The 12,535-nt window shown below is 49.2% G+C and overlaps 1 protein-coding gene and 1 long non-coding RNA gene across 11 annotated transcripts in view; one reads left to right on the forward strand and one right to left on the reverse strand.

Annotated features, from left to right (window-relative positions):
• The window catches only part of P4HA1 (prolyl 4-hydroxylase subunit alpha 1), a 37,615-nt gene extending 30,083 nt beyond the window's left edge, over positions 1 to 7,532 (forward strand). For 2 of the 8 annotated variants that reach the window (XM_075109313.1, XM_075109312.1), the window contains exons 12-15: positions 1,907 to 1,972; positions 2,477 to 2,545; positions 3,287 to 3,383; positions 3,845 to 7,532. In XM_075109313.1, the coding sequence (XP_074965414.1) occupies positions 1,907 to 1,972; positions 2,477 to 2,545; positions 3,287 to 3,383; positions 3,845 to 3,915 (303 nt within the window). In that variant the 3' untranslated portion in view covers positions 3,916 to 7,532. Of the gene's footprint in view, positions 1 to 1,906; positions 1,973 to 2,476; positions 2,951 to 3,286 lie in introns of those variants that run through there. The other 6 variants (XM_075109311.1, XM_075109310.1, XM_075109309.1 and 3 more) reach the window with 4 other exon arrangements.
• LOC142064395 (uncharacterized) lies at positions 2,965 to 12,231 on the reverse strand. Of its 3 annotated transcripts, XR_012663086.1 has the most exons (5): positions 12,100 to 12,231; positions 11,789 to 11,938; positions 8,940 to 9,039; positions 3,811 to 4,035; positions 2,965 to 3,468 (listed from the first exon to the last, which is right to left on the reverse strand). It is a non-coding gene; the product is annotated as an uncharacterized LOC142064395 (long non-coding RNA). The 3 variants fall into 3 exon arrangements; XR_012663084.1 differs by having other exon boundaries at positions 11,789 to 12,227; XR_012663085.1 differs by lacking the exon at positions 8,940 to 9,039 and having other exon boundaries at positions 11,789 to 12,220.
• Between the last annotated feature and the right edge of the window lie 304 nt (positions 12,232 to 12,535).

A 12,535-nucleotide genomic window follows, 5' to 3' on the forward strand; every position in this document is an offset into this window, starting at 1 on the left:
AGCCCTCTAAACCACCAGCTGAACTAATAAAAATTTTAGGCATTACAGAGCAACAAGGCTGTTCTTCAAAAACAGAACTAAAAAGAATTAATCTAAGGAGATGATTGATAGTTCTTAACAGAGCAAAGGGCATTAGCTTTACTCTAAAGCTGGAGAAACATTTACAGATACTCTAGCTGGTCAGGGTACTGGCCATGTAAAGCCTTTTTGTTTAAAATCACTGAAGATTATACAGCTGAACTGTGTAAAAACTCAGCATATACCCTGACACGTGCGGCAGGTGATGGTGGCATCAGCTAACATGCATCCATGCACTGACGCTACCGCAGCTGCGTCCGCAGCGCAGAGCACTGCTGAGTAAGGCAGATGTGGCTGCGTGGGGGAGAGCTTAATGCCCTCTCCCATGAGAGAGGCTTTGTAGGAGTACTTGCATTGCAGCACACCATGCAGGCCTGCGAGGCAGAGAGAGAACATCTTTCCCCAGAGCCAAGGCGCAGGTGTCTTGCATGCTGTTGAAGAAATTTTGACAATATTAGTGCTCTGTTACTGTAGCTTACATGCCAATTGCTAGCACAGTCCTGAAACTGGAAAAAGCCTACCAAGGTCTTCTCATTTCACTGTCCTTATTTTTTTTATTTAAATTCCCAACCTGTTTCTATTCCAGCTTAAATTGCAGACTGCTGGAAATAATGCCACCAATTTCAGTTGGTTATTTATTGGGCATATTTCTGTGTGATTTAACACCTTCAGATTAACCTTACACTGTGAATCCAAACCACCAACTATTAATCAGAATCTGTGCTCTGTAAGCACATGCTCAAAAGCATTGCAAATGATTAACAGGTTTTGTTTTAATTTCTGGAGTAGCAATTGCTGAAATTTTAACACACACCAGTAGGGGGGTGGGGTGTGAGGCGTGACAAAAGTTAGTCTCATAACCCATCAAAATGGGTTTTTCTTCTTGTAAATCAAGTGATAAAAATGCCTTAATGACCCAAATGGGTCTCTTGGCCCGTTACAAGCTCCTGCTCTGTGGAGGTTTCCTCCCTTCTTCCCAGCTGTAATGAAAGAGCAACAGTAAAGTGCTGGAGCGTGGCAGGGAGGAGGCCTCCCCTTTGAACCAGCGCTGGGCTGGAGGTGTTGCAGCTGCAGCATGCACGTTCCCATGCGCTTAGGCAGGGACATACCTTGCTCCTGTCAAAAGCTTCAGGAGCGGCTGCCACAGGTGCCCTGCGGCTGGCATCACGCACTGCTTAATGAATCACTCGCTGGATTTTTAATGGCGCTCTACAATGCGTGCCTGCCAGGGAGGAGCGCAGAACGCGGAAGGCCAGCTAGCTCGAGCAGCAGCCTGCCTGGTGCAGTGGCCGATACCTGCGGCTCCAGCACAAGGTCCGAAAGGGCGGAGCAGGATGGGCTGAGGGCCACAAAGGCAGAACCACCCCAAGGGGAGCTGGGCTGGCAGCTGCCCTCAGGCTGTGCTCAGAGCCACCCCTGCGGCAGGGCAGGGCTCTCCGTGACTCTTGGTGAGCCTGGGAGGGAAGAGCTGCCCTTGCTATTGCTCATCTTGGCTGAGGACAAGAGGGGGATGAGTGAGTGCAATTAAATAATTAAGTTTGTGGCTGTGAAGAGGATTTATATACTCCCTCTCAGACAGTACAGTGGTTTTTTTTCCCCATTAGCAATTTGGGCTTAAAGCCCTCTCTGCCCTACAGAACTTTCAAATGCCTAGTTTATTGAGATTAATAGTAGATATACTCATATTGCATTCTCCCCTCCTTCCAAACAGAGGGATTGAATTCATTTTTCTGTGTGAGTTTACTGCTGGCTCTGCAGCTGTATGTCAGTGGCTCCTCTCAATGGTCAAAATGAAATGCTTATTAAATCTGCTTGCTTTTATTCACAGAAAGATGAGCCAGATGCTTTTAAGGAATTGGGAACAGGCAACAGAATTGCTACTTGGTTGTTTTATGTAAGTGAGATATTTCTGCCATGTGCTAGTGCCAAAAATATCACTGCACATTCTATACTGTTGAATGATTTCATTATGGTTTTTTTATTGAAGTGACTTGCAGATGAAGACAGCCACTAATGTAGCGGTCATACATACGGGGTATCTTCTTACCCATAAGTAATAGTTCTTCTGTGTGTTCTTAAGGATGTTTGGGGGTTTTTTTCCCCCATCAAAGTTGAGCATTGGCTTAAATTATTTGACTGTCTATATATTTTTATATCTGCATCAGTATTTATAGCATGCTCACAAAAAACATTTGAGCATGTACCGTTGTGGGACAAGGATGGCTGTTGCACTTTGAACAAAGTGGGTGGGATGTAGCCTTTTTTAAGGCTGTTGATCACGCGGCCTTTGCTCACTAATTGGGAGGTAGAAATTCAGTTGTTGAATAACCTAATTGTGTTTTACAAAAACGTGACACTTGGGAGAGTATCAGCTTGCAACTTTTTCCCACCTTTTCAGATGAGCGATGTGTCAGCAGGGGGAGCTACTGTCTTTCCTGAAGTAGGAGCTAGTGTTTGGCCTAAAAAGGTAAGCAGGGTTTTTTATCCAGTGTGACCATTCTTCTCTCCACCTACTCAAAAATATAACTGATGTATAAACAGGTAAAAAAAAGTTTCAAAATTAATTTAGATGAAGAAGATTAGAGCCCTGTTCATGGGATCACAGAGATACTTACAGTACCTTTGTGTACTGCACCTTAAGTGAAGCACTTCACTACAGTGAAGTGACTGGAATAGTACTGGTGATTCCAAGGGCCTCTGATCATCTGCATGTTAACCCCCAGTTACGTTTTGGACTTAACAGCTTCTAATGCTTTGACTTTGCAAAACATAACAATACTTCAAAACACATTTTGAAAATACTCAAACTTGTAAGTGGGTTCAGTCTTGAGGTGCCTGTAGGGAATTCTCCTTGAAATTGTGTGTTCCTGTTACCTTTTTTTCCCCCCCCTCCGAAGGGTCATGAATAAGGTCTGTTCTCACTGGCCTGTTACTCATTATTAGCCAGTTATCTTGCTTTCTAAAACTGGTCAGAGTTGAATGAAACTGGCTTAAGGTTTAAAATAAAGTCAAGTATATGTGGACACAGAATGAGTCAAAGGAGACTCAATCCTTAGGAAAGCAAATGTTAGCATGTGGAAAATACCCTTCAATTTAAAAGGAGCATCTGAAATACAAATACATGTACCGTTGCCACATCATTAAGTAAGTTGGTGTGAAAGCGTGCATCACAGAGCAACGTGCTGAGGGTTTCCGCTGCAATTCCCAGGGAACGGCTGTATTCTGGTACAACCTCTTCCCAAGCGGAGAAGGAGATTACAGCACGCGGCATGCGGCCTGCCCAGTACTAGTTGGAAACAAATGGGGTAAGTACCCCTCACATTGTTCTCGCTGCCTGTCACCTGGACGTCCGGGCCTTTGTTGGTGGGCTGTCTTGGTTTTCTTTTTCCTCTGGTGGAATAAGAAGCAGCCACAAATTACATCCTTTATAAAGAAATCTACTTTATAGCTATATCTACTTCATATCTCTCTATATTATGTTATAATAAAATATGCTACTATATAATATATATCTATATATAATAAAGACATCTATAAAATGTAGTAGTAGATCTACTTCAAAGGTCTTTTGTAGTTTTGCAGCTACTGGAAGATTTTTTCCATCTTGCATTTATTAGACCACCTTCATGCATGTGTGTGTATTAAAATATTTTAGAAAATTGAGGTAACGCTGTGCTTAACTGTAAGCTGGCCAATAGCATATATTTAGCTTAAATAGAAACATGAGCTAACCGGGTACGCTGATCAAATGCCTTTGTCTTTGCAGTATCCAATAAATGGCTCCACGAGCGGGGACAGGAATTCCGAAGGCCGTGCACTTTATCAGAGTTGGAATGATGCAGACTCGTCCTTCGTCTCCTCTGTATTCAGTTTGTGTAAAATGCACACATCTCCTACAGTTTACAATTGACTAACACTCCACTACAGGTTCAGTCTTCAACTACACCGGTGTTTCATCTGTGGACAAAACAAACATGCTTTTAGTTCCTTTAAAGTATCCCTTTATGGTTTTATGAGCAGAATATATCCAGGTCTGAGTGTTTCAGAGAAAAAAAAAAAGACAAAATACAGACCAGGGACACAACGAACAGTGGTGTTGTGTGTGGTGTTCCCTTCACCATCGCCCCTCTGCTGAGCGTGGAAAGCCAGTGATTGTTTGCTTAGAGTCCGCCTTGTACCTGTCAGTCTGCTGAGGGTGGGATGATTTGATGGGAGGGCTCCCCGCTAAGGAAGGCTGAATTAAACCGGTTCGTATTCCTCAATTTCCAGACATTCGACTCCTTGCTTTTCTAGAGTGCCTGACTGTTGAGAACTGCGGCCATGGTTTGTGTTTCACCAGGAGCAGGTTGTAGCTATGTTTTAGCCTGTTTCTCTGCTTCCACAAAGCCCTGATATTTAAACGGGCTTCCTTCTTAGCCTCTGTTGGGGAGTTTGGCTCTCAGTTGTGAAAATGTGAGCCAGCAATTACATATGCATAGACGAGATGCTTCGGCAGTGTTGTGTGAAACACATGCCTGCAGCAGAGCAGCCTGACGATAATTACAGCCCATGTGCCCTCCATTTTTTTTCTTTAGTGTTTGTCCACGTAAAGTAATGCTGCTTTTATTCTGTCTTAGTAGCCAACTCTTAGGCCTGGTCCTTGGGCTGTGGGGGATGGGACTGTTACCATCTTCATTAATCATAATAATTGTGCCTTAGGATACTGGAATTTCAAATTGGTTACGAGACTTCAGGTGATGAGGCAATACAGAGTCCTCACAGAACGCTCTCCACCCTCATTCTCCCAGTTCCTCAAGGTTTTGTGAGAAATAGATGGCCTATTTACAATCCTAAATGTCTTTTAGAGGTGGTTTTTTTTTTTCCAAATGTGTTTTTTCTGCTGTGGATGCTGAACACAGGCCACAGCAGTGACATGCCTTTAGTCACAGGGTGCCTGTTGGCACAGGATGCCACAGGAGGGGCCTGCTCTGGATGGTTTGGTGTTGCTCACCTTGTGGTGCCTCCCCTGCCCTTGGTGGTCACTGGCACTCATGAGCCAGGGAGTGCTGGGAAGGGGCCTCCCTCCAGAGCTCTGAGGCTGCTCTTCCCATGAGCCAGGGCTGGAGCTGTTCTCGTTCACACTGGCCCCACAGAAAAAGCACCCCCACAGTCAGCAGTGCCTGCACTGGAAGAACACTCGGGGACCTTAGTTTGTGACAAGTCATCCTTACACCGAGATGAAGTTGAAGCCCTTGAGGGAGACGAGACTGTGGCTGCCGTAGCTGTTGACCTTGCATTCTGCTCGTCAGAGCCCCGCGGGAGGCATACCTGCTGTCCCTGCTGCCCCCAGCGCAGGAAGAGCTAAGCGGGGCGGGAGAGGCTGCAGGGAGGTTTGCTTTCCTAAGCCATTTCTCTTCAGCAGCAGGATTTCTAGCAACATGTCTGAATATTCCACTAGCATGAGAACAAGAATCAAAGTGAGCTGCACCAGACCCTACCTAAAAGTGTCTGATTTTCTGGATGATGATGGTTTTACTAGTCATGGGGTCAAGCCTGAAGTCTTTACCAAGGGGGAAAAAATTCCAATTTTAATTAATTGGATTTTCTGCCTCAAAATCTTGAAAATTGAGCCAAAACATAGATGAAACCAACCGTTAACCTGTTAGAAATACCTCTGGCATACTGAGACTGCAGTTCTAAGGTACTACAGTTTGAGAAACTGCATGCTTTCAGAAGACACTTTAAAATCTTTGCTGGAAAATGTATTGTTAAATTTCTACTGAGCCTGTTAGCAGTGGGACCTGCCTAACTGTTTTGCCGTAGCCCTACACCTTCTTCCATTTTTGCCTGTGCTTTTGGCAGATGTGAAACAACATTCATCCACCTCTTAAGAAAACAAATAAAAAGAAGTGGAAATAGGTCCACCTCATGTCTGTAACTATTCATTTGTGCAGAACAGCTGGTACATGAGAGCCATAGCTGATATAGTCACCAAAGCAATGGTTACCAGAGCACACTTTTGATGACTAAACCGTAAGAATTCAAAAAACCACACCCCATAACACTTCTACTTACCTGAGTTTTCGCATTTTTACACAGTGTCAGAGGGGCATCGCCATTCCTAGCCATGGTTTTTCTCTATTCCCAGCTTTTTTTTACTTCCTGATGCGCCAAAAAAAAAAAAAGTAACCGCAGCTGCAGTTAAGTCCTGCCACTTGCCTGCAGACAAAGACTACAGTGATTGCTGTGGCATGAGAAGTCCCATGTTGGGGCACCCCTTTGCTTGCGGTAGCTCCCAGGCAGCTGTAAAGGCTTTAAGCCAAGCCTGTGTAGTCCAGCAGCACAGAAAGAAATCAGTGTGTTGCCACCATGAATGGGTTTAAAAAAACAGCAACTGCTTTTGCTGTTACAGCAAACATGGTGGGGTTGGTTTTTTTTCCCCCCCTCCTAAAGTGAACAGAGGGGTTACCTGGCACATTAAAACAATTAATTAAAAGGTAAAAACTGTAGACTTTAATGTGAGGTAAAAGAGAAATACTGTCCAAAAAGTGTCAGTGCCGGCTTTAGGTGCTGCCCTAATGGCAGACACCGCCATGGGCTCTCACATGTTGAATGACGGCAGGGTTGCTGTGATGCGACATCACAGTGTTGCTATATTAAGCAATGGCTTGGGGGGGGGGTCTTGTCTGGCATGTGTGGTGGTCCCATGTCCGCCCCCTCCCCAGCCGGTTTCCCGTCTCTGTTCAACTGATGCCAAAAGAGGCAGGACAAGCTGGAGAGGCGTTGTGGCATGGCTGGGGCAGGTTGCTACACAGTCACCTCCCTCACCGCCGCTCCCCTCGAGTACGTCTGGTGTTAAATAGCGTGTTAAGAGCAGGCTCCAAGAGGCAAGGCTTGGGGAGTAAAAATGGGTTCGTGCCTGAGTGTTGTTTTTGTTTTGGGGGTTTTTTTGAGTGAGTCGTTCACTGCTTTATGACTTGCAATTCTTTGGGGAAGAAAAATAGTGGAAAATTTCACTGTGTTAAACAAAAAAAAAAAAAACCCCCAAAACCCAACAAACCCTTACAATGAAAACTCAAGCCTGCTGAGGCACATCGGACCAAACCATGCCCCATTATCAGACGAGAATGGGTAAGCTTAATTTTTTAAACTGTGGACGATCTGTATTTCCTCTTTCTCCACTGCAGCAGGTTCACGCACGTAACACAAACCGTGGCCGGGATTACACAGGCGGTGCTGCTGCTGCTTTTTGCTTTACCCTGTCATTTCTCAAAGGGCTTCTGGATGAAGAGTGTGGCTCCTGTGTGACTCCAGTTTTGTATTACAGATGACTGAAAACTTTGGCTCGCAGCGACTGACAATTGAAAAACTGCCTTACTGTAAAATTTTTTTTGTAATAAAATTTTTAATGTAAAAATTAAAAAAAATGGGCTTAAAAATAAAAGCCACTGCCATTAGCAGTGCCAAATCCTCCACATCAGGCTCTCCTTGTATATGGCTGTTGTAAATCTGATCGCACAGATTTATTTTTTTTTAATCACCATATGTGTTTCCTGGAAACCGGGCTCATTTGTTTCACTTCACAGCCTAGGCGGGCAGGTGCAGAAGATGCTCATGCCTCAGATTACTATTAAACACGTTCTCAGACCCAAACTCTGTGTCTCAGTTGGCACCGCACAGCACTAACGGACTGCAAAAGGGGAGGGTGGGTAACGCTGGGCTGAGAGCGCATTTGCACAAAAACTCACCCAAAGCAGCCGAACTGCTCTGGGGGAGGCGCGTGGCTCAGCCCCTTTGTCCCCCAGCGCCTTGACTCACAGCAGTGCCTGCTGTGGGATTTAATAGTGACATGGGACCCACCCGAGCTCCTGGCTTGAAACTCGAACAAGGCACAGCAAAGGGTCAGCTGCTAAGGGACCCTTTTCCAGGGGTGACAAATGCTTCCATTTCCTGAAGCCAAGAGGTCAAACCACCAGTGAGTCTGAAGAGTTCTAGGGAGGGGAAGAAAGCTCAGACTACCCTGCAACACAGACCCCAACAGCACAATAGGGGACGGAGCCCTTACCCCCGGGAAGGGCAGGCTGGCGTCTTCCATTGGCAAGACATCTGCAGTTTATACACCACAGCTGTTCTGTGCGCCGCTCTTGCAAAACAGGAGCGCATACTCGCACGCATCAGGATCCTGCACAAAAGTCCCTCAAGGCCTTGATCCTTTCGCCCGTGGACCGGAGCCTTGCGCTGCTGCTTGATAGAGCGCTTGGCTTGCAGTTAGGGAACTGCCCTCCCTTCCCCGTGCTGCCCAGAGACGCAGCTGATGCACTCGCAGGTTTGGCAGTCACAGGATAGGCAATAAGTCTAAAGCATGCCAGTGGTTTTTTTTATTTTGGAGGCACGGATTGATTCCATCCCCAGCTGCTCTGTGCCTGCTGCTGAACTGCTGCCATGCCCCCTCTCTCGCAGCAGGGTGGGCCAACACCAGGCAAACGCGAGCAGCTGGGTGGCTCTGTCCTTTTAGCGGACAGGGCTTACTCCAACCCTCTGAGCTTTTTGGGGTGTTTGTGGGCTGCCTTCTGGCCACTCGGCCAGGGGACACCGCTTCCTCACCCCAGGCTGGTCGTGGCTGAAGCGAGGCTGCCCCTTTGCAAGCAGGTGTGAGGCTCGTGCTGCCAGCCAGGCCACCCAGCTGCTATTACCAAGCCAGCAGTGCAGGGGCTTTAGCACAGGGGCGAGACGTAGCTCACAGCCTTCCTTTCAGAGATGAGCGAGGCCCTGCCTTCTGTGTGTGGCCTGAGGCACCTGCCCAGGATCTGGTGGCCTTTACCCCTTCCCAGGGAGGAAGGGAAGGGTTGTGGTTCAGCCCTGTGGCTTCCCAATCATCCTACCTGGGTCTCCGGGGCTCTTCAAGCACAGCTGCACCTAGAGCACAGGGGATCAATGACGATGGGAGGAACTCTGCCTGGATGAGACCTGCAGCAGCTGCAGCTAAACAAGACGGGTATGGTCAGGGATAGGGAAAAAGGCCTGCGAATCACCACAGGGCAGGACGAGATGAAGAGAAAGGAAAGGGTCTGACAGTATCAGCACCTGTGGATGGCTGAAGTGATCTGTCCAGGGACTCCTGGAGAGACTGGACCAGACCATGACCTTGAGTTCAGCCCCCCCAAGGGAGAGGGCCTTTACCCAGCTGCCCACCCACCCTCCTCCAGCTGCTGGACTCTGACCCGGCTCTGTGAGGGACTCGGGCGTTTCATCATCAAGCTACATTGCTCGTTCCGATAATCAGTGACTCATCTGGCTCCCAAACCAGGCTTTGAACCATCCACAGATTATCCACTAACCTTAACCACAAGCTGCCTGTTCCCCCTGCTTAGGCCATGCTTAAACATTGACCAGCAACTCACTGAGCCGGCCAAAACTGATAGAAAAAGCAGTCAGTCCCTCAGCCCCCACCCCGTCCCCAGCAGAACACAAAGGGAAGGATCCTGGCAAAGCGCATCACCATGTGGTGTTGCCTATGACAGCGTGCTCCGAAAAAGAAACGCACAACAGGAGCTGGACCAGCCCCTGCGCTTCCCTCCCGGGAGCCAAGCCCAGGATGCAAGGGTCAGCGTTTGCTCTGGCGTGGCTGATAACGTGAAACCAAGGGGGTTTCCAGCTTCATCCGGGATGGGGTTCACTACCATTGGCATGGGGGACACACAGGCACGCGTGTCCAGCTGCACCGCTGCGGGATGGGTGTCTGTCCGGTGTCGTCCCCTCTACCTCCCGTTTGACAGCAGCACGCTGCCAACCCTGATAGTGTCATTAGGAGTGAGTGACTCACCACAGCCCGAGGGCTGCTCTATATTTAAGCATTACAGAGTCAGAAATGAATGCATGGAGCCAGGAGTTGCTTATCCTGAGGTCGAGACGAGGTTCAGAAACCAGTTGTCAGAGTTCACTGTTGTGGCAAACAACATCTGTATCTCTCAAAACTTTAGAGAGAGAAAAATTGGCATAGGGAGGGGGTATCTGCAACCACAGTGAGTCAAAAGAAGGCCAGACAACGTGCAGGTACCTGCTGTGCACATGCACTTCAGGAAGTCCTCGCTTCTGCAGCTGCTGAGCCTGAGCAGCAATTCCCTGCCGTAACGGTGTGTGTGGGGAGGTGCTGTGTAGCCTTTGTTAGTGTTACTCAATCCCACATTTTTCCTGGTCTTCGGATCTTTAAGTTAGGGTGCAACCAAACTGTTTGCAGCTGGACTGAAAGTCTCAGGAGTCTGGTGCGGGGAGGGGTGGGGGGAAGGAGGAGGAAGGCAGGCTCACCCCCAGGGCAAGCCAAAGGGGCTGCCACGTTTTGGGAAAGCCGTTAGACCGCTATTTTATTCACAAACTTTTGCTTTGGGACAACCAGTGACAAACTAGCAGGGAAGTTTCCGACCCCTCTTTTCCCAGGCTCTGCACTTTGACAGCTGCTCCCCCCAGCCCTGTCCAGCTCTCCTAGTTAATTCCAATTGATTTTGCAAACAGCCCAGGCTCCACGCTCCTGTCAGAGCCGCCCCCTCCAGGCTGCACGTCCTGCGTGGCACCGCATGCACAGCTCATGCAACAGTCACTGCATTCTGCATCCTCTGCAGTCCTACCGGCATTTTTGCCTCTCAGTTCACGCTCAGCAGCACATGGATCAGCCACCACGGATGACAAAGCCGTGTTCTGGAATTGCCTCCAGAGCAACCCTAAAAGGCTCTGCATAAAAGCACAGCACAAGTGCAGCCACCCAGGGGCTCTACACAATGTTTCCAAGCTATTTCTGAATAGCTATTCTGCTCTTTTTTACATTAACTTCTGCCAGGTGATTTCTAAAGGTGGGGATCACTAGGACCGAAAACCAGCGTGTCACGCAGGGCGGTGATTCAGCCAACAGGGACACGAACAGCTCCACTCAGTGCAAGACACAGCATGGCCCTGTTGAACCCAGTCTTCCCTTCACTGGGGCTCCCTGCAACAAATTCCAGGGACAGCAGCCCATTTCCACCCACGACTGACAGACCAGTTCCCAGTGTGGTCTGAACAGTGGGGCAGGCCCCAGCTCCCCAGTCCTGCCCTGCAAAGCGCTCCTGGAGGGGAGTCCTCACCCCACGAGCATCCCCGCTGCTTTATGCCAGTGATACACCCTGCTCAGGAAAGGACCGCTGGAGGCAGGGACTTACTGGTTCCCAGGCTCAGGGGAACGGACCATCTAGTAGCAACCTGGCACCTCTAGCTCACCAGAACATCACCCTAATATCTCACCAGGCATTGCAGTGCTCCCCCTCCATGTCCGCAACCTGGATGCTGACAACCTCCCTTCCCAATGCTCTCTGCCTCTCTCCTTGGGTTCATCTTCCAAAAGGCAAAGCGGGTTTGAGGCTCCCTTGGGCCCTCCTGCACACCTCGTACGTCCCCTCATCCAGCAACGCAGCCAAGCTTCCTCCCACGGGCTGGGACAGCGTGCGCAGCTCCGGCTGTGTAACAGCGCTCAGGGAGGCACCACGCAGGTACCAGCTGTGGCTGTACAACCGAATCACCTCGGGCTGCTGACCTGAGGAACCCCCGCCACCCCCTTCTGAGGGGCACTGAGCATGAACGCAGTCAGCAGCGGGCACCAGAACAGATGCAGCAAGAAGGCAGCAGCTGGCTCCAGCTCCACACCATTTCACGGGAAAGGGGCTAACCAGCTTGTTGTCTCCTCTTCCCCACTTCTCTGACTTACCTGTCTGAGAAACCAAGACTTGGCTGTAGTCCCTCCTCCTCACCCCGGTCTGGAGCGCGCAGCGCACGGCTGTATGCAGAGAGACGCAGGCAGACGGGTGCCACAGGGCTCTAGCGCTTCAGAAGTGGCGACGCCGTGAGGCTGAGCCTCCTGCAAAACAATAAAATGTCAGGATTTGCACTTATGTTTGCCGCGTATTTGAAAGACCCGCTGGCCGGCTCCCCCTTGCCCTCTGGAGAGTCTCCACTCGACAGCCTGGCCACTCAAGCAGAAACGACTGCTGAAGTTGGAGTCCACAGAGGTCAGCCGACCTGCCGATCTGAGAGGCAGAGCTGTGCTGGGACACATCTGAAAAGCCCTCCGAGAGCAGCCAGAGCTTTCCTATACCATTTCCCTCCCCTATTCTTTAATCAGTGGTTTGCGTTGTCTTTTGCTGTTGGTGTTCATCTGGTTGTTTTCTTTTAATGAGTAACTTCTTTGAAACCTCCACCAGCTGCGCCGGCCCCCGGGGGCCCCGGCAGGCCCGTCCCACCCCAGAGCCGGGACCTGCAGTTCCCCCACAAGCCCGTTACCTGACGTGGGTTTCGGTACCAGCCTTTCCTCGCCCTGGGCCACCTCCGCTACACGTTTAATTCAGCAACGCTGGCACCACACAAAAGCTGTAACAACCAGCCACCTAACACCAGCCTTCAGGGGCCCCATCAAAGGCAAATACTCGTCTACGTCACTGATCCTATAACTGGAGAG

This window comes from Phalacrocorax aristotelis, chromosome 14 (assembly GCF_949628215.1).
Source record: "Phalacrocorax aristotelis chromosome 14, bGulAri2.1, whole genome shotgun sequence".
Lineage (NCBI taxonomy): Eukaryota > Metazoa > Chordata > Aves > Suliformes > Phalacrocoracidae > Phalacrocorax > Phalacrocorax aristotelis.